This window comes from Belonocnema kinseyi, chromosome 6, assembly GCF_010883055.1.
Source record: "Belonocnema kinseyi isolate 2016_QV_RU_SX_M_011 chromosome 6, B_treatae_v1, whole genome shotgun sequence".
NCBI classification, from domain to species: Eukaryota; Metazoa; Arthropoda; class Insecta; order Hymenoptera; family Cynipidae; genus Belonocnema; species Belonocnema kinseyi.
The window spans coordinates 19340643-19361423 of NC_046662.1; the positions used below are offsets into that span (position 1 = coordinate 19340643).

The following is a 20781-nucleotide window of genomic DNA, read 5'->3' on the forward strand; positions in this document are numbered from 1 at the left end:
AGCTCCAAGGAGATTATGTTGAAAAATAAAAAAAAATTTACCCAAAAAAAATTGTTTTTATACTTCATTCTAAGGACTTATTGAACTACCCTCGTATATTTGCGGCTAAACGCAATTTTTTACTTCATGTCCGTAATTCTAAACATCCTGTAGCAGAACAGAGGAAAAAATTGCAAAATAAATGAATTTTGAAACAAATACTTAAATTTTGTCAACCAAAAATTAAATAATTAAATGTTTAGTCAAAAAATGAATGTTTAACTGCAGAGAGGAATCTTTATCTACAATTATAGAATATTCAACTGGAATAATATAGTTTCATTTTCAGTGCAAATAAAAAAACAATTTAATATCAAATAATAAATATATTTTCAACAAAAAAGTTAAATATTCGGCAAAAAATTCCTTTCCACGCAAAGAAAAAAGAAGTTTTCAAGCAAATAGCTCACATTTCAACCATAGAAATGAATTTTTTATTAAAATGGTGAATCTATAAACAAACAAAAATTATTTTTCAACAAAAGACATTAACTTTCGACCAAGAAATTTTAAAAGATAAGTTTTCATCAAAGTTCTTGAATTTTGAAGAAGAAAAAACAATTTTCAACCAAAATAGGCAGTTAAATTTTCATTTGAAAGAATTAATTTTTAACCATAAACAACCTTATAATTTATCTTTAGATAAATTTGAAACCATAAAGACTAATTTTTTACAAAAGAAGGCAAATTTTTCAAAAAGTACATACATTTTCAAAGAAATAGTTATTTTCTAAATAAAAAATACCAATTTTGAACCAAATTGTGGATTTTTTATTATAAAGATTCATTTTCAACTAAAAACAGAATATAGTTCAATTTCCTGACAAAATTTTTTCCTTCATACGCAAAAAATGAATTTTCAGCAAAATGGTCCAATTTTCTTTTGGAATTGTTGAATTTTTAGTGAAGAAAGAATATGTATTTTTAACAAAGCAGTTAAATTTTTAACCAGAGTTGAATTTTCAATTAAAATTGTGATATTTCTTCTTTGAAACAGTAGTTCTACTCTAAAAACTACTTGAAGTATTTTCTTTTATTTATCTAAAAGTTATCTTTTTTTTCTTTATCTAAAATGTGGAAGGGGGAACTTTAAAATTGTGACAAATTTTGACTTTGAACAAAGGTTTTTTAAACTCCTTTCTCCTAAATCCGAATAATATATTTTTTTCATTTCAACCCACGTAAAACATCCCCTTTTCTAAGATAAATTATATTTCTTTACGGAAACTTCCTGTCCTAAAATAAAAATGATAACTATTTTCTGATATTTATTGATCCAAGCCAGGATGAATTAGGAGTTAACCAATAGAAATTAATAGATCCATTTTTGGAAAAAATTGAGAAAATGCTGTTTCTGTAAATCTGTATATTTAGAATATAATCAATTCGATGATCAAACTTAAGTCAGCGAAAACTCTCTCACAGAGCAGAAAATTGCAAAAGATTTTTCTTATAATGAAAAACAATACAAATTTTATAATAAATGATGATTTAATTAAAGTGAAATAAATTGAAAAATCTGCGACTGTAGATATAGTAAAAATCACTTTTCTAAATTGACCAAAATTATTAAAATAATGAAAACTTAAATTTTGCTGTAATCAGAAGTAAATCCCCAGTTTTTAAATTAAATTCTCGGTTTTTGTCCGATCAATTTGCCACCCTGATTCGGTTTTCTATACAATAGTCATTTTCATCTTTTGTTGCGGACAGAATTTAATTATGGAAACTAAATTTTCACACAACTTAATAGCTTCTCTAAATTAAAATCAAAGTTGAGATATTTTTACATCGACTATACTGATATGAGGTCACCAATCCTCAAACGTCTTTGGAAAAAGGAAGCAACGGACGGAGCTTTAAAGTTTTAACGCTCTATTATTCCTTCAGTGGTTACATCCTGTACCTCCTTTGAAAGCAAACCATGGTCAGAGACCATCTTCCGGTAAATTTAGCTAACGGGCACTTCTTGCAATCCCTGGAGTGAAATTCAGAATCAAGAAGACTTCCTCAATTCCTTCATCCAAAGAGTCTTTTCTAGTTAAATAGAATATAAATTTGCTCTAAATAATATAACCCAGTCTTAGAAGTGAGTCCCGATATCAAGTGTCTTTTCTAGTTACATCACTAGCACAAGGCAACGTCGAGAGATCGGATAAGTGAGAAGAGTATAGATATTGTGTCCTAGAAAACTTCCAAGATCCGTGAAACTAAAGTAACTTTTGTCACTCCTTGATACACAATTACACAGAATAAATGAATACATAAATACATATATCACCTCTATTATTTCACAATCTAGTTTCTGCATTCGTTTTACATTTGTAAGCAAAACCTCACAATGCATCTTCAGATGTGCACGATACATCTTAAGCTAAAATGCTCATTTACGAGGTTTGCTACAACATCCCAATTTCGAAATTCCTTGACTTTTTCTTGACGAATTTTTAATTGTTCAGTTTATTTTCGACACTTTTAGTGACAAAAGTTACACAGAATTGTATAAGGAGTTACTCACAAATTACGTAAAGCGATTTGAGGGAAGAGAAATTTGGTAAAATCTTACTAATAAAGGTGGGAGAGGGGGTGGTTTGAAGATCTGACGTAAGACAACATTCTTTAAAAATATAAAACATAGTAAATCAACAGATATGTATAAAGTTTCAACAAAAAAGATATATTATAAGTAAAGAACATATATTAAAGGAAAAAATAGTTTTTAGTAAAATAGTTAACTTTACAACCAAAGATATGATTTCAAACAAACAAATGAATTTCCAACCAAGAAGATTAAATTTCTACAAAAATTGTTATAAGTATATTAGTACAACTGAAGAAGATTAATTTTCGACCAAATAATATGTATTTTAAAACATAATAGTTAAAAAATGTAAGCCATCATGTGAATTTTCAAACAAGAATTTTAAATTTCCATCAAAACGACGAATTTTCAATCAAATGGTGGAATTTTTAACTAAAGAATATTAATTTTATGCAATTAATTAATTTTCAACCAAGAAAATTAAATTTCTACCAAAAAATACGAATTTGCAACCAAATAGTTGAATTTTCAATGTGAAAATATAACGTTTCAACAAAAAATGTCATTTTCAGCCAAATAGTTGAATTTTCCACCCAAGAGGGTGTATTAAAGAAAAAAGTGATTTTTTAAGAAAATTGTATCAACTCTTATTTTTTTAAATACCCAAAAATGTTCTAAAAATTTCTTTGGTGACTTCTGTACTAACGACATTGGATTTTAAGCTGCATGAACCAGTCTTGAAGAAAACATTGCCTTGAGTGGTCTTGAATCTCGACAGAATCTTGCGAAATTGAACCTTGTGTCAAATCTTAAAGTACATTTCTTAAGAAACAAATGTGCAACACGTTTTCTTCATTTTCAAATGAGAAATCACGTGTCTATTCTCGTAGCACAGATGGATTTCTTAATCTTTGATTTTGGCACCTAATTTTGTTTATAACATCCAGATAAGTAGAACAGGAAATATCTTGGAGGAGCAAACAGTATTTCAAAAACAGGTACTTTTAATCACGAAAACATCAATTTTCAACAGCAAAAGGTTCATTTTCAATTAAGAGATATGAATTTTCTATCGAAAAGTTTAATAATCAATCAAATAGTTGAATTTTGAACCTGCGAAGGTCTTCAACCAAATAATCGAATTAAAAAAAAAAGAGAGAATAATAGAAACTAGAAAAAGATTAAGGACCATCAAAAACAACTAATTTTCGATTAAAAAAAAAAAGGACTCCAAAAAAATAGTTGAATTTTCAACAAAATAATTAAATTTTCAACCAAATAGTACAATTTTTAATCAAAACAGATGAGTTGTTCTCCAAAAATATAATTGTAGAGTTTTCAATTAAAAAGAAAGGACGTTAAACATGAGCACAAACTTACAAACCCATTTTTTTTGTTTGAAAAGGTACATTTATTTCCAAATGAAAAGCAAATCTGAAAAAATCCAGATTTTCCCAATCAATAGCCACCCTGTTGTAGTTCAGAAAATTGTCCACCCGCTTCAACTTTCAGGTAGTTGCTATTGGCATGAAAAGGGAATAATAACGTATAAATTACAGTGCTTATTCAGTCCTCTTTACGAGGTCGCGAAAAACATACCTGAAATCCCTAAACTGTAAATTGAAAGTTGTCGCAAATTACAGTGATTGCAAATACAGGCCTCACAATCCCTAGGGCATAATATACTAATATAGGGACCAAAGGGTACTTTCTGTCACGCTCATAGGGTACCAAATTCAGGATAAAGTCAATACTTCAAAACAATTCAAACTAAGTTCAAAATAATTCGAATTCATTGGGAAAAAATTTTTAATCTACAAAATTGTAATGGATTCCGTAAAATTCGAATGAATTCAGAGGAATTGAAGGTAAATGAGAAGAAGTCGATGAAATGCATAATAATGCAAGATGAATTTTCAAAAATAAAAATTAATTGAAAATAATTTTAAAATATAACGAAGCATCATTTAATTCAGGAAACTTGAAAAGAGCTTAGAAAAATACAAGGGAATTCAAAAAAATTTGACGAAATTTAGAAGACTTTAGGATCAATTAGATAAAAACTGTTAAAAATATTGAAAAAATCCACTGAATTAGGTAGAATTGTGTAAAATAAGAAGAATTCAAGTCAATTAAAAAGAAATCAAGAGAATTGTCAAACTTTTTAGAATTCAGGATGAATTGCAAAACCTATTTTCAAATCTCATCCAATCTACGAAACCCTACTAATTTCTGGCCAAGAGTGAATTGGAATTTTTTTTAATCGAAAGCATTCCATTGATTTGATTCCATTAAAATTTGAATGAGTTTAAGGGAAATAAGAAGAAATCGATGATAATCATAATAAACCAAACTGAATTTAAAAATAAGTCAAGCGAATTGAAAATAATTTTAAAAAATGAATTAAATTGAGTAAGTTCAAAATGACTTTAGAACAAGTAGAGAGAATTCAAAAGAAATTTTTAAAATGTCTAAGACATTTCAATCATTGAACTCCTACGAAGTCCCTCACTTTTTGCGTGAATAAATTCTTTGGAATCCACTAAAATGTTTAAATTCCTTAAAATTATTAAAACTCTTAAAAATTCCTTAAATTGATTAAATCTCTTGGAAATTCCTTGGAATATTTTAAAATATCCTAAAATATTTCAAATTCTTTAAAAAATTGAAATTTTTTCAAATAACCTAAAATATTTCAAATCCTTTAAAATCGTGTGAAATCCTTTTAAATTTTCTAAAGCTCTTGAAAATGCCAAGGTATTTAAAAAATAACTTAAAATATTAAAAATCCTTTTATCATTTTAACAAATGATCAGTTGTCGTAAACAAGTTCTTGAAATCCACTAAAACATTATAAAATCGCGTGACATTCTATGAAATATGATATTTCCTGAGATCCTAGAAAATATAATAAATTACCTTAAGGGCTTTGAAACCCCTTAAAATCATCGGAAACCTTATAAAATCCCGTGAAATATTTTAACACCTTATAAGTCCTGTAAAATCGTTCCATATCTTCCAAAATTCTAAAAAAAAAACGTTCCTAAAATATTTCAAGCACTTAAAGTCCCTTCAATTTATAAAACTAATTTATAAAAAATCCTTGGAATCTTTCAAAATTCCTAAAATATTTTAAATCCTTTGATATCCCTTAAAACATTCTGATCGCTCTTAAAAATTCCTTACAATTTTTTTATAAATACTCTATAATCTTAAAAATTCCTTTAGATTATTGAAATCTATTACAAATTTCTCGAAATCTTTGAAAATAGCCGAAAATATGTTTCGAAATAATTCAAGACTATTCAGAAAGAGGCATAGAATATATATTGAATAGTAAATAATAATCTATGAGTTACTGATTGAAGAAAAAAGTAACTAAAAACTGATTTGAGAAAAAAGTTACTGATTTAATATTTGCTATACTTCTTACAGAAATTCCCTCATTCGATCATATTATAAATTTTTTTAAAGTTCCATTGTGGGCTGCAAATATGATAGGGTACCACAGGGCCCAAATTTTGAAAATAGGGTAATTTAGGCAACTTAACTGAATATAGAGTACAATAGGAATATGAGGCCTGCAAATATTTTAAGCAGGCAGTTCATTGAGTGATCATTCTTTGTTCCAAAAAGGATAATTGACTAATGGCATTAATCGCGATATGTCGAATCCAAACAGATTTAAACGGATTGTATGATTATAATCGAAATGATAATAGGTAATGTGACGATTGACTGATTTACTGATATACTGACCTTAGCAACAAGGTGCTGACCAGTTTTCACATCCACACATCTGTACAGTGTGCTCCCTTCAGCCGGACCAAGGAGAAGGAATCGGTCTCCAAGGATAGTGGGTCCTTGGTGGGCAGTCTTAACTGGTTCACAACTTGGGAACACAACCGGTGAGACCGTTGCTGTCTCTTCACTCTTTTTCGGTTGCTGAACATCCTGATGATTCCTAACGAGGAACTTTCCATTGCTCGTTTGCGTCACTTGAAGATGCAAGGGATGTTGCCTGCTCACAGCCACTCTCATATTGCGCGAACTGGTACCTCACCGCAACACAAAAACACGCAACGTACACTTATCTTTTCACAACCTTTTTTTTTTTTTTGCTTTTTTCTTCCCTTCCGTGGAAGTTATAACACAGAGCTAACTAACACCGCGATAACGGGTGTGTTTTAGATTCACGTCAAACTCGAAAATTTTCGACACTGAGCTAGCTAAACACGAACACTTGGGTGGTTCAGAGTAGAGGCTGAACATGTGGATGATATAGAGTTGCATAAATAAAGCTGATTATGTTGATAATGTTGATTTGCTTGCGAAAGCTGATGACTTTCTGCAAAGGTCAATTTTGTGCGCGTATGACCTTATGTGGATCCCTCAATGAAATCCTTGGGACGGATAGAGATCTTCGAAAGGTGGCTGACCGTCAATGTCGAGTCACCCGGATGAATAGGTCCTGAAACAAACATGTTCGTCATCAATTCAATGAGTAAAGCTTGTTAGCTATTCTTACATTCTTCTTCAACTGCTTTTGTCTTATCTTGAAAACATTTTTTTTTTTTGCTTATCCCGTTGCATTCGTCCGAAAACCGGATTATATTGATAACTGTTGAACTTCTCAGACTACAAATGATACTTTATGAAATCTAATCTTTCCCCAAAAATATTATATTGGTTTCTAGTTATTTCCTGATATGAAAAACGTGAATCTCATTATTCCAGGCTATTTATCAGTTTACCCGACAAGATATTATTTTTTTTTTGTTCAGCATTGAATCTTCTGCCCCAAAATTATCTAAAAACAGGGAAACATTTTCTCGTGAAAATAAATTCTTTTAAATAACATTAAAGTATTAATCACATTCCTAAGATTTCGAGTCGAAAAATATTGCATTTTCAACAAAATAGTGACAGGTTCAACTAAAAAAGATGAACAAGCAGTGAATTTTCCAGCGAAAAAATTGAGTTTTGAAGAAAACATTTGACTTTTAAATCCGTAAAGATGAATGTTCCAACAAGAAAATTAATTTCCAAAGAAGAAAGATGAGTTTACACACAAATAGTTGACCTTTCAAAGCAGAGACCAATTATGAACAAAAGAGATGAATTTTTAAAGTACAAAGAAAGATGAATCTTCAGCCAAGTTATCGAATTATCAAACAAAAAAGATTAAAGTTCAACCAAAAGCAGTTGAATTTTCCACCGAATATTGGAATTTTTACCCGTAAAAGACGAATCTTTTAAGAGAAAGTTGAACTTTCGAACAAAAACAAGATCACTTCCAAAGGAAATAGTTGAATTGCCAACAAAATGATTAAATTTTCAACCAAACAGTGAAATTTCAGACCAAAAATATAATAGTAGTTTTCAATTGAAAAAATTGGTATTCGATTATAAAAGATGAATTTTAAACCAAAAAAGATTAATTTCCTACCACAAAGATGGATATTCAACAAAAAAATTGAATTTTCGACCAAAAAAAAGATTCGAGATGAAAAAGAATTCACGTTCAATGAAAAACACGAAATCTATACAAAAAGAAATGATGAATTTTTAATCCAAAAGGACTAATTTTCTATTTCAAAATATACATTTCTAAAATAACACATGGATTTGAGAACAAAAATATAATAGTAGACTTTTCAATTGAAAAATTGATGTTCAATTATCAAAGATGATTTTTCAACAAAAAAATAATTTTTAACGAAGAAAGATGAATTTACAAGCAAAGAGACCAATTTTTAACAAAAACATTACCGTTTTGAACTACAAAGATGATTCTTCAACTAATTTTAGACCCGAAAAGATTACTTCTGAGCTAAATACTTAAATTCTAAACCAAAAATATAATAGCAGACGTTTTAATTAGGAAGAATTACCTTACATTCAGTAGCGATGAATATTGAACCAAAACAAAATACTTTTCTACCAAAACATGAATTTTCAAATAAAACATACCTTGTTGTTTATTAAATTCAGGCCAGACAAATAGCCTCGTGTCATGTCAGTTACATATAATTGCGAGACGAAGAGCAATGCTCGAAAACAAAGTTGTAAATAGATATACTTCCTGGTAAGAAACTAAAAAATAAATTGAGGTTTAACAATTAATTTTCTGCTATCTTTGACATCAATTCGCACTGATCAAGTGGCCTTGAAAGAGCAGAAATTATTCCTAACGAAATTCCCATGAAAGAAAACTCGATTGTGTTAAAATGTCCGTTCGTCGAAGCGGTGAATCGCGGACAATTTCAAAAGCCAATCTTTTTCCTTGCGCAATTTACTTCGACGGGAAATCGTTAAGGTCATGGCTACTGGAAGGTGGTCACAAGCATTAAAAGTCGATTCAAAATTTAAAAAGCTATATATAGTTTTTTTTCATTCTTATCAAAGTATGTTATAGGGCATCTAATTAATGAAAAGATAAAAAAGATACCGTCGGAGGCAGTAAATATTTGTAATGTCAACAGGATGTTGTGCACTTGCGTTTTTCTAGTCTCGAAACGCATGATTAATGCACTTTGTTGTAATTGAGAACGTGCAAACGAGAATATGATAATTAAATATTATGGCATTGCGTTGCCTTTCCAACTCTAAATATTCGTCAATGTTATCATAAAAAGTTTTGTTTTATTCAGTCATTTTCGTAATGGTGTCAAAATAAATTGGCCTTCAAACACACACAACTCTCGATATAAGAACAGTTTCAGGCGTGGCTTGCAGTGACCTTGATCCTAAATCGGCGAACCCATTTATGTTGGTTTTGGACGCACGCATGGCGCAACCTGATGTAACTAATGCGCTGAGAGGACATTAATTCTAGGAATATCGCAAATCGGGGGTATATCTTTGCTAAAAATGTTATATTTTATTTTTGAGAATTTTTGAGAAAAAGATGAAAAGTAAATTATGTAAAATTAAAAACGGAAGTCCAAGTTTCATTATAAAGCCATTAATTTAAAAAAATACAAGACAGTTACATTTCTTAAACAAAGAAAATAAACGATTTTTTCAACCGAATAGTGGAAGTTGAATTTTCAAGCCAGACGAATTTTTTATTACATAACTTGTCTACAAAAAAACAAACAATTTTCTAACCAAAAAGTTAAATTTTTAATAAAATAATAATTAAATTTTAAACTTAAAAAAGGTTAATTGTGATCCAAAAAGACAATATAAGAGTTTTCAAACCAAAATAATTAGGTTTCAACCAAAAATCGCCTCATTTTATTATTTGGTTCTCTTGTTTCAGTTCACATTTAAGTGAAAAAAAGGAGAATTATGTCAAAACGGGGGAAAAAGTTTTGAAGTCTTTATTGAAAACCATAGATTACTTAATGAAAATTAATATTTTTAATTAATTTAATTAATCATTTTTTAAATTCTAAAATTACATGGATTAAAATGACTATAGTGACTTTTTCTTTAAACAGTTACTAAAAGTGACAGCGTGGCAGCCCTGGTCTTCAGTTGAAAGATACAGCATTCAAAAAAAACTTGTCAGAAATTGAAAGGTTAACTTAAATATCTCGTAATTCCTATTAGATAATTTTTTTCAGCCAAACTATGAAATACTTATCTCCTTATTCTTATTGTAAAATGATAAATTTAAATACCAATGTATTCTAACACCCTAAACTGAACCTCTCTGTCTCTGCATGATTAGAAATGGATCCGGTCAAATGAGAAACTGGAAAAATAATAAAGAAAATAGGTGGGTCTGTGCAATCCAGAGATTGCAGGAGATTGCATCCCAACCTTAAGCAAGTCCCTATTAGTTATTCACGAGGAAATAATATTTTGCAATCAGTAATCGGAAACCAGTTTCCTCAAACCAGATGACTTGAAATTTGGAAACAGGAAACGTCACCATAAAAGAATTGTTCCTATTGTAAAAACATACTAAATAATGAAGAAAACAATGATGAAAACAATTATTTAAATTGTTCATTACACGAATTGCAGAAATTGTGATCCTAATAAGGAAGCGGCATGTCACTATATCGTCACGCACTTGCGCTCTGATGATCTCAGGAACGTGACAAAAAACATCGCGTGGCTCTGAATTCAATTCCTCGTTGCCCGAAATTTTATATTTATCACACTGTAACGTGATAATTTTGTAATTTGGAATTAGTTCTCTGAATCAGAGCGAAGAGACGAATGTACACTCTAATGTTTGTATTTTAAACATCACACTCTTCAGTCAGGAATACGCAAGATTCTGACGAAATTACTCAAGCAGAATGAAACGGTAGGTTGGAATGACGAAATAACGATTGCCTCCTAATAGATAGCAAATATCCTTCGATAAGGTCAAAATGGCGGAGTTTCAGAGCTGTCACGTATGAATATTGCGCGAACCTCTACGTATCGTGTAAATGTGATGCAATGATAACAGGTAATTTAATAAAACACAACTACATTGTCCTTCCAGTTCCCACCTTTCAAACATCAGCTAAACTTGAATTCAATTTCATTCACCAAATTGTGCAACATTTAACAATTTTACAATATTGGGCAATATACATTGTACAGAAAGAGTGTGTAATACTGAATTTACGGCATTTAAACATATTTGAGTGACGCATTAATCCACTTTGGATAATGCTCTATATTGGGAATTTTCAAGTCACTTCCGGCTAATCTTGAGTCACTGGTATGTTTTTGATGCAATAACGCATCATGGATATACAGATAGTGGAAAAAGTTTCCGCGGCAATTGGTAATAAGAACAGAAATCAGGATAGAATAGTAAGACTGTTGCTTTCTCAAATTAGTGCAACGATAAACTGAAGCTGAAATTGAGCCATTCATCAGAAAAAACCACCCGAGTCTACTCAGGTATTGGCATGAAGTCGCAATAACATATCCTTTTTGGTTTTTAAAAAGAAACTTTGACTTTGAATCGACATGGGTGGATTTTCTAGAAAACGGCTGAAGTGATGATCACGTAAATTCCAAAGTAACACTCCGAGTCGATATAGTAATGGTCAAGGCGATTACAACCATCGCCGATAGTCACTGCACTTTGCACTGAGTAACTGCGACACTATGAAGATGTCACACACAGAAATAAAATTATCTACCGAGATTTTCTTCTCTAGTAATATGTAATTTTTACCTTTTTAATGAGAAAGTTATTCCTCTTCTTCGTTATCATAGATATCCAAAACAAGAAAAAAACTTTGTTCGCCGACTGTTCCTGAACGGGGGTGGTATCTTCCAAGACGTTGTTAGCGACCGTTTGCCCGAAATCGAATTTCCGGTTACTACCGGCAAAATTGGTTTTCGCGCGCGCGATGGTGTTTCTCACAATATTATACCTCAGGATCCTCTTTTGGTGGTTGATTTGTTTTCTTCGAACGAGACGCAGATGCGAAATCGATGAGAAAAAGAAACAAGGAGTAGAGGTCAATAGGGGCGGAAAATGTGATATTCCGCGCAACGGACGGTCCAACGTTGGGCCGACCTCCGCTCAGAAACTACGGCGGCAACAGAATAAGCAAACACCGACCGCGCACGCCATTGTGCAACCAACGACTGAACTGACAAAACTCGAGTATCCAGTGGCTGACTGGCTGTGCGCACTCGCTGCGCGGATACTTTTCCCCCTCTGAGTTGGCGATGGTAGGGTGAATATTGTAGCAGCTGTGGCAAAAATGCAAGGTGGTTTCAAATTCTAAGGTTGTCCGAAGTTATTAAATATAATTGTATTTAATACTTCGAACCAGAGTCGGGTAGTAACTTGTTACAAGTAACTACGTTACTGAAAAGTTACGTTATTTGTAACTTTCAGGGTAACTTCGTTCCTATCTTAATAAGTAACTTGTAACGAATCTAGATGCGGTTGATCAAATGAGCAATAAATACTAAATAATAAATAATGATAAATACATGTATAAAATTACTATTGTCAAGGCTTTCAATATTTTCACAAATATTACCAAATACAGTGAAACTCTTCTATAGCGCTGATTTTGGGGCTGACGGTGGGTGGGATTTTAACTCATTTTAGCCCGCTCCGCTTTTGTGAGTTCACGCCTGAGTGACAACCGCATACCCCAGACATCACCGCGCAGCTCCTGTTACACCTACCTATGGCGCGACGTCGATTCTCGGAAGGGCTATTGAAGATTTTCACTGTATTTAAAAAATATTTAAAAAATTTCTCATAAATTTTTTAAGATTTCAGATAGATTTGACAAAGATTTCACACTTTTCAAATATTTAGCAATCAAGGACTTCACAGTTTTTAAAAACTTTGCAAAGATTTCGGATAGGTGTAAAAGATTTAACAAAAACTTCAGTTATTTCCCAAATAGTCCAATAATTTCATGAATATTACCAAGTGTTTTAAAAATATGTTTAGGGTTTCGCAGATTTCTAAACATTTCTGAAATACTTGACAAATATATCACAAAAATGTCAATGATTTCCTAAGGATTTCACAAAGATTTTAATAATTTCAGCAATATTAACAAACATTAAAAAAATATTTTAAAGATTTCTTAAAGATTTCAAAAAGATTAGAATGATTTCTTAAAGGTTAAACAAATGTCACAAAGATTTCGAATAGATTTAAAAGATTTTTTCAAGACTTCAATGATTTTCAAAAGATTTCATATAGATTTCAATCACTTCTACCAGATTACCCAATATTTCAAAGATTTTGGATAAATTTAAAAGATTGCACAAGAGCATAAATGATTTTTCAAACATTTCACATAGATTTCAAATATTTCGCAAAGATTTAAAGTATTTCACAAAAATATCAAATAGCTTAAAAATATTTCGCATATTTCACAAAGACTTCAATAATTTTCAAAAAATTTCATAAAGATTTTAATCATTTCTACCAATATTACCAAAGATTTCAAACATTTCGAATAGATTTAAAAGATTTCACAAGAGGGCATAAATGATTTCTCACAAATATTTCACAAAGATTTCAAATATTTCGCAAAGATTTAAAGTATTTCAAAAAATTATCAAATAGTTCGAAAACATTTGACAAATGCTTCAATGATTTTCTAACCATCTCACAAACATTTCAAATATTTCGCAAAGATTTCGAATAGTTTTAAATGATTTCACAAAGATTTAAATGATTTCGCAAATATTTCAACAATTTCAAAAATATACCACACACTTCAAAAATATTTTCAAAGGGCTTCAGTGATTATCTAAACATTAAAAATATTTTGCAAAAATTTTGCAAAGATTTCAAAATATTTCGCAAAGGTTACGGATAGATTTAAAAATCTCACAAAGGCATGAATCATTTCCCAAACATTTCAATAATTTCACGTCTGTTTAAAAAATATTTCGAAGATTTCCAAAGACTTCAGAAATATTTGAAATATTTTGCAGATTTAAACAATGTCAAAAATAATATCAAATATTAAAAAAATATTTTAAATATTTTACAAAGATTTCAATGATTTTCTAAAGACTTCGCACAGATTTCAAATCTTTCGTAAAAAATTCGGATAGTTTAAAAACATATGACAAAGACTAAAATGATTTCCCAAATATTTCAACAATTTAAAAAATATACAGTCTGCCTTCCCAATAATCCCGCTCTCAATAGTGCCTTAAATATAATCGGAGTTTAGACTCTATCCCAACTCCTGCGTTTTCCCCGATTCTCAAAATGCTGCGCGAAGGTTATACAAATTTACACTGTTACACTGTTAGGGCTTCTGAAATTCGCGAATACGCAGGTGAACCCCATTCCGAGAAAGCTTATTCCCCTTATACATTCCCGATTGTGACACTATTGATAACTTGGACTGTACCAAATATTTCAAAAATATTCTTAATATTTCATAAAGATTGCAATAATTTTCCAAGGATGTCACAAAGATTTCCAAAGATTTCACCAAGATTGCAATGATTCACCAAAGATGTCACAAAGATTTTGAAGGTTTCGCAAAAATTTCGGATAGATTTAAAAGATTTCACCGACTTCAATGATTTCCCAAAGATTTCAAAAATTAAAATTTTTTAAAAAATATTTTATAAATATTTCAATGATTTCCGAAAGATTAAAAATATTTCATAAGGATTTTGGATAGATTAAAAATATTGAACAATGATTGCAATCATTTCAAATATATTGTGGAATATTTATAAAATATTTGAAATATTTTTCAAAGATTTCAACAATTTCACAAATATTTCTAAAGATTTCAAAAATATTTGAAATATTCGACATAGATTACAATGATCTCTTAAACATTTTACAAAGATTTCATTGACTTCCCAAAGTTTTCAAAGATTTTACAAATATTTTTAATATTTGGGAAAGATTTCGGATATATTAAAAAGATTTCACAAAGATTTCAGGTTGATGTTTGAACAAATTAAAACGATCTCATGAATTCCAGCATTCGACTTCAGATGGGGGCAAATCAATACTTTTCCCTACCCTGGGCGATTTCTGAGGGTACATTGCCCCCTGTTCCCTCTAAGTCTAGGGCTCCGCCGCCTCTGAACCTAACTTATTTACGATGTTTGCAGTAACTTGGAATTTTGATTTTAGTTACTTTGAAGTAAATTTCTGTTATTGTATATATCTCCTGTTGAGAGATTTTATGGGGTCAGTTATGGGTAGAAAATCTCTTTAGTTGAGGATGCAGCTACACTGAGGCACCGCTTTACCGGAACCTTGTTGAAAAGACGTATTTTTGGATAGAAAGTTCAACTATCCAGTAGAAAATATATTTGCTTAAAAGGTCATCTTTTTGAGTAGAAAATTATTATTGTTTGTTGAAAGGTCAACTTTTTATTTAAAAAATCATCTATCTTCTTAAAAATTCACCAGTATTCTTTGAAAATGATCTTTTTCGTATAAAATTCTTCTTTTTCGATTTGAAAGCCCACTCAACTATTTGGTTAAAAATCTAATTATTTTTGGAAAATTTAACAATTTTGTTAAAACAGAAACATATTTCGGCTTAAAATCTTGAAATTTAAAGTGTTTTATATTGAATTCAATATATTCTCTACAATAGTTTTATATAAAAGAATTTATAAACATATTTTCAAGAAAAAAACAGTTGAATTTTCAACAAAATAATTAAACTTTCAAAATAATGGTTGAATTTTCTTCCAAATATCTGAATTTTTGACCTACAAAGATAATTTTCGACAAAATAATTAAGTTTTCAAGCCCATGTAGAAAATTATCCAGGATAAAACAATAGTACGAAAAAATTTGCGTTTGATACTTAGAAAAATGTTTGGTCATTAAGGGCTACCCACTCCCGATTAGGATCCGAAAAGACCGTCGGCGAGACGGTCTAAAGTCTAGACTCTAGACAATGCCCTAACAGAAAGAAAATCTGTTTGGATAATTATCTACGCGGGAGTTAAAATTTCGCATCTTTGAGAAAACTGTTAACTTTTAATCCGAGAAAGAAGAATTTTCAATTCAAAAAGATTTGTTTTCAACCAAAAGTGGAATCTTTGAATTTTTAGTTTAAAAAACTAATTTTCGACAAAAATAAAAAGATTTTACAAAGATTTGAATTCAATTAGAAAATACAATTTTATAATGAAATAGTTGAATCCTCAACAAAAATGATAGATTTCCACAAACAAGCTTAATTTTCTACCTGAATAGACGAATTCTCAACAAAAGACTTCAATGTTTTACCAAATAGTTGAACTTTCAAATAGAAAAGATAAATTTTAAATTTAAATTATTAATTTTTAACCGAAAATGGAATAGCTATAGTTTCAGATAAGAATATAAATTTGAACAAAATTTGTACTTAAAAGAATAGTTAAATTTTCATATAAATAGTTCAACTTTTAACCAAATAGTTTCATTTTCCACCAAAGTAGTTAAATTTTCAACCAAATAATTTGATTTTCTACAAAATTGTTGAATTTTCATATAAATAATTAAACTTTTAACCAAATAGTTTCATTTTCTACCAAATTAGTTCAATTTTCAACCAAAAATATTAATTTTCAACAAAAAACTTAATTTTCAATGAAATAGTTTAATTTTCTACGAAACTGTTGAATTTTCAGCATGAAAATATAATTTTTCAACAAAAAGTTCCTTCATGACCAAATGATTTTCCAACAACAAAAAATGAGTTTTCAGCCCACAGAAGATTAATTTTGAATGAAAAATATCAATATTTAAGAATAATGGAATAGTGACAATTACATTTTCTGTGAGAAAAATTCATTCTTTACAGAAAAAAACGAATTTTTAGCAATTTTCAACTTATATGATAAATCTTTAAAAAAAAATTCAAGAAAATGAGTTTAACAGTGAACCAAAAAGTTAAATTTTTTAATCAAAAGTATATTTTATTCGAAAAATATGAATTATCGACAAAATATGCATTTTTATATTTTCAACAAAAAATTGATTAGTTAAATTTGTTGATAAAAAATGCATTTTCATCCAAGAATGTAACCATTTTTTAAGAAAATAATTCAATTTTAAACCAGAAATTAAGCTTGGACCAAAAAAAAAACGTTTTCAAAAAATATTTAAATTTTTGAAAAAAAAATTCAACCAGTTCTATTAATTCAGTTCAAATTTAAGCGTCAAAAGGAATTAAAAAAATATGTCGCAAAGATTACGAAAGATTTCACAAAGATTTGAACGATTTCCCAAACATTAAGAAAATTTCAAAAATATTTCGCAAATATTTCGGAAAGATTTCAGAAAGATTTGACGAAGATTTCAATGATTTTCCCCAAGATTTCAAAAAGTTTTTAAATATTTCGCAAAGATTTCGGATAGATTAAAAAAACTTGAGATAGATTTCAAAGAGTCATGCACAAATATTTCCCAAGGATTTCATAAAGATTTTCAATAAACTCATCAATTTTGTGAGATATTTCAAAAATATTGAAAATATTTCGCAAAGATTTCAGTAATATTTTACCAAGATTTTAATGATTTCCCAAAGATTTAAAAGAGTTCAAATAATTCCCAAAGATTTCTATAATAGATTTAAAACATTTCACAAACGCTTCAATGATTTTAATAATTTCACAAATATTAGCAAATATTTTGAAACGATTTTCAAAGAAGTCACAAAGACTCCTCAAAGATTTCAATGATTTTCTAAGGGTTTCAAATATTTCAAAAAGATTTCGGATAAATTAAAAATATTTCAATTATTTCTAAAAAATTCAGGATATATATTTCAAAGTGAGTGCAAAGATTCCAGTGATTTCCTAAGGATTCCACAAAGTTTAAAATAATTTCACAAATATCATTAAATATTTTAAAAATATTTCCAAAGATTTCACAAAGAAGATATTTTCACAAAGAATTTACGAATATTAAAATGATAGATTGAAAAGATTTTACAAGTCAATCATTTCAATCATTTCACCCAATTACCAAAGGTTTCAAATATTTTGGACAGATTTAAAAGATTTCAATTATTTAACAAAAATGTCAGATAGATCTGAAAGAATGCCGAAATATTTCAATAATTTCTCAAGGATTTCACAAAAAATAAAAAAATTTCACAAATGTTATCAAATATTGTAAATATGTCGCAAAGACTCTAGATGGATTTCAAACATTGCACAAACATTACAATAATAATTTCACAAATATTACCAAACATTTGAAAAATATTAAAAATATTTCAAAAATATTTCTGAAATATTACAATGATTTCCCAAGGATTTCACAGAGATTGAAAAAATTTCACAAATATTGTCAAATATTTCAAATATTTCGCAAAGTTTTCAGATAGGTTTCAAATATTGCACAAAGATGTCAATGATTTCCCAAAGATTTGAATAATTTCACAAATATTACCAAATATTTCACAAATATTTCCGAAAGACTACAATGATTTCCCAAAAATTTCAAAGATTTGACAAATATTTCAAATACTTTTTTAAAGGCTTTGGATAGATTAAAAATATTTGATAAATACTTCAATTAATACACAAGGATTTTAGGTAGATTTTCGAAAAAATCCAAACGATCCAAAGAATTTAATCACTTAATCTCAGAGGGGGCGTGTGGGGCATTGTCACCTGTGTCCCCTAGGGCTCGGCCGCCTCTATAAAAGAGCACAGCTGTTTTTGCTAAGTCAATAGGTGTATAAAATGTGAAACAACCTGGATCTTGCTTGCTTTGGTGAATTCCACGTTGAACCCGTGAATGAAGAATTTGCGCGTGCGCGACCCCACCGGTCCAGTACCGCCACTGTGAAATGCATACGTGGGTATATTTCTGCACGGACACGCGCTAACGTATTGAATGTACACGTAAACCACTTACACTACAAATTATAAACACGTGTTTCAGTAAATCATACGTATGCTCGTGAATAAATATTATAAATATTGTCTTTATTTTTGTATACACTTGTCGCTATACGTTACATTCAACATGTTATTACACGTATTGTATATGGATGCAATTTGACTATAAACCTGTAGAGTAACATTCTATTAGATACACTTGCTACTTTCAACAAGTGAACATTTTAATTAAGTATTATTGAATCTCATACATTCAATTAAAAAAAAAAGTTTTTCAAAAATTAAAAAATAATTTAGCTGTTCGATGATTTCGAACAAATTTAGAAGCTTTTAAAAATTTTCTGGAAAAATGTTTAATGGTTGAAAAATCCAGAAAAATAAAATTTCAGACACTGTAAAATTCCCGAATTGCACAAATCTCAAATAATAAAATTCCCGCATAATAAAATTCCTGCACAGTTTATAATATTACCGGAATGGAAAATTCTCAAATAATTAAATTCTCGACAGTTTATAATATTACCGAATTTGAAAATTCCCCACAAAAAACTGCCGAATTATAAAACGTCCGAAATAGGAAATTCCCAAATTAAACAATTAATTTTTTTATTTGTACAATTAATTAAATTATTACAATTAAATTTATATTTAAAATTTTTAAATTTGTAATTATATAAAAGTTCTTTTTTTATTGTTTATATTGGGGAATTTTATCGTCCAGGCATTTTATAGTTCGCGTATATTACAATTCGATAATTTTCGGTCGGGAATTTTATCATTCGAAAATTGTATTATTCTAAAATTTTATTCGAGAATTGTATTATTCGGGATTGTCACAGTGTCGGGAATTTTATTTTTCAGGATTTTTCAGTCGTCCCCGTGAAAAATAAAATTCCCGACACTGTAAGGCTCCCGAATTGAAAAAATTCCGAATAATAAAATTCTCAACAGAAAATTTTCGAATTATAAAAGATCCGAACTAGAAAGTTACTGAATGTAAACAATTAATCGTATTTTTATAAATATAACTTGATTATTAAAAAAACAATAATCAAATATTGTCATTAAAAAAAATGTTCAATGTTTGTAAAATTAATATTTGAATTTAAAACAACAATAATTAAAAAAGATATTTTTCTGGGTGAGAATTTTTTCAATTATTGTTATTTTTAAATTGAAATAATAATTCAGAAACTTTAAACATTAAAAATAGTTTTTTTTATGAAAATATTTGAATATTCGGGAACGTCATTATTCGGAGATATTCTAATTCGGAAATTTAATTATTAGAGAATTTTATAATTCGGGAATGTTATTATGCGAAAGTTTTGTTATTCGGAAATTTTCCAATTCGAGAATTTTACACTGTCGGGAATTTTATTTTTCGGGATGTTTCAGTCGTCTCAAAAACAATTCCAGAAGTTTTTATACTGAAAAAAAATGTTTTTTTGGATCAAACAAATTATTTCTTTGATATAGGATCAAACCAATGTTTATTTGATTCAATTACACTTTTTGTTTTTCCTTGTTTATTTGGTTCAAACAAATTTTTGGTGAGTTTAAACAAACCTCTTGTTTAAATTAGGTAAAGTTCTTGTGTACGAAGAATGTTTAAAAAAATTAGTTATAGATTTTCTTTAAGTGGAATAAATCTGTTTTTTTACATGAATAGCCTTAAAGTTGAACATCCTTCATAAACTTGATTGATAAAATCGATAATATGTTTTTTGCCAATTATAATATTCGTTTATACGTTATAGGAGGAAAAATGATTTAATCATAATGCCTAATCCTGGTTAAAATCTAATTGTTCTTCTCGTTTCTGAATTAAAAAATCATAAATTAGAATGATTATAAATTAACCAGGATTAGACATTAGAATTAAATATATCCTTAGGATATGTGACTGGATAAAC

At 29.1% G+C, this 20781-nt stretch overlaps 1 protein-coding gene across 1 annotated transcript in view; it reads right to left on the reverse strand.

The window, feature by feature from the left end:
* LOC117174405 (tribbles homolog 3-like) overlaps positions 1 to 12164 on the reverse strand; it is a 35355-nt gene extending 23191 nt beyond the window's left edge. The window contains exons 1-2 of the mRNA XM_033363500.1: positions 11721 to 12164; positions 6341 to 7052 (exon numbers count right to left, since the gene is read on the reverse strand). Of these exons, the coding sequence (XP_033219391.1) occupies positions 6341 to 6622 (282 nt within the window). The 5' untranslated portion in view covers positions 6623 to 7052; positions 11721 to 12164. The remainder of the gene's footprint in view (positions 1 to 6340; positions 7053 to 11720) is intronic.
* Positions 12165 to 20781: the final 8617 nt, after the last annotated feature.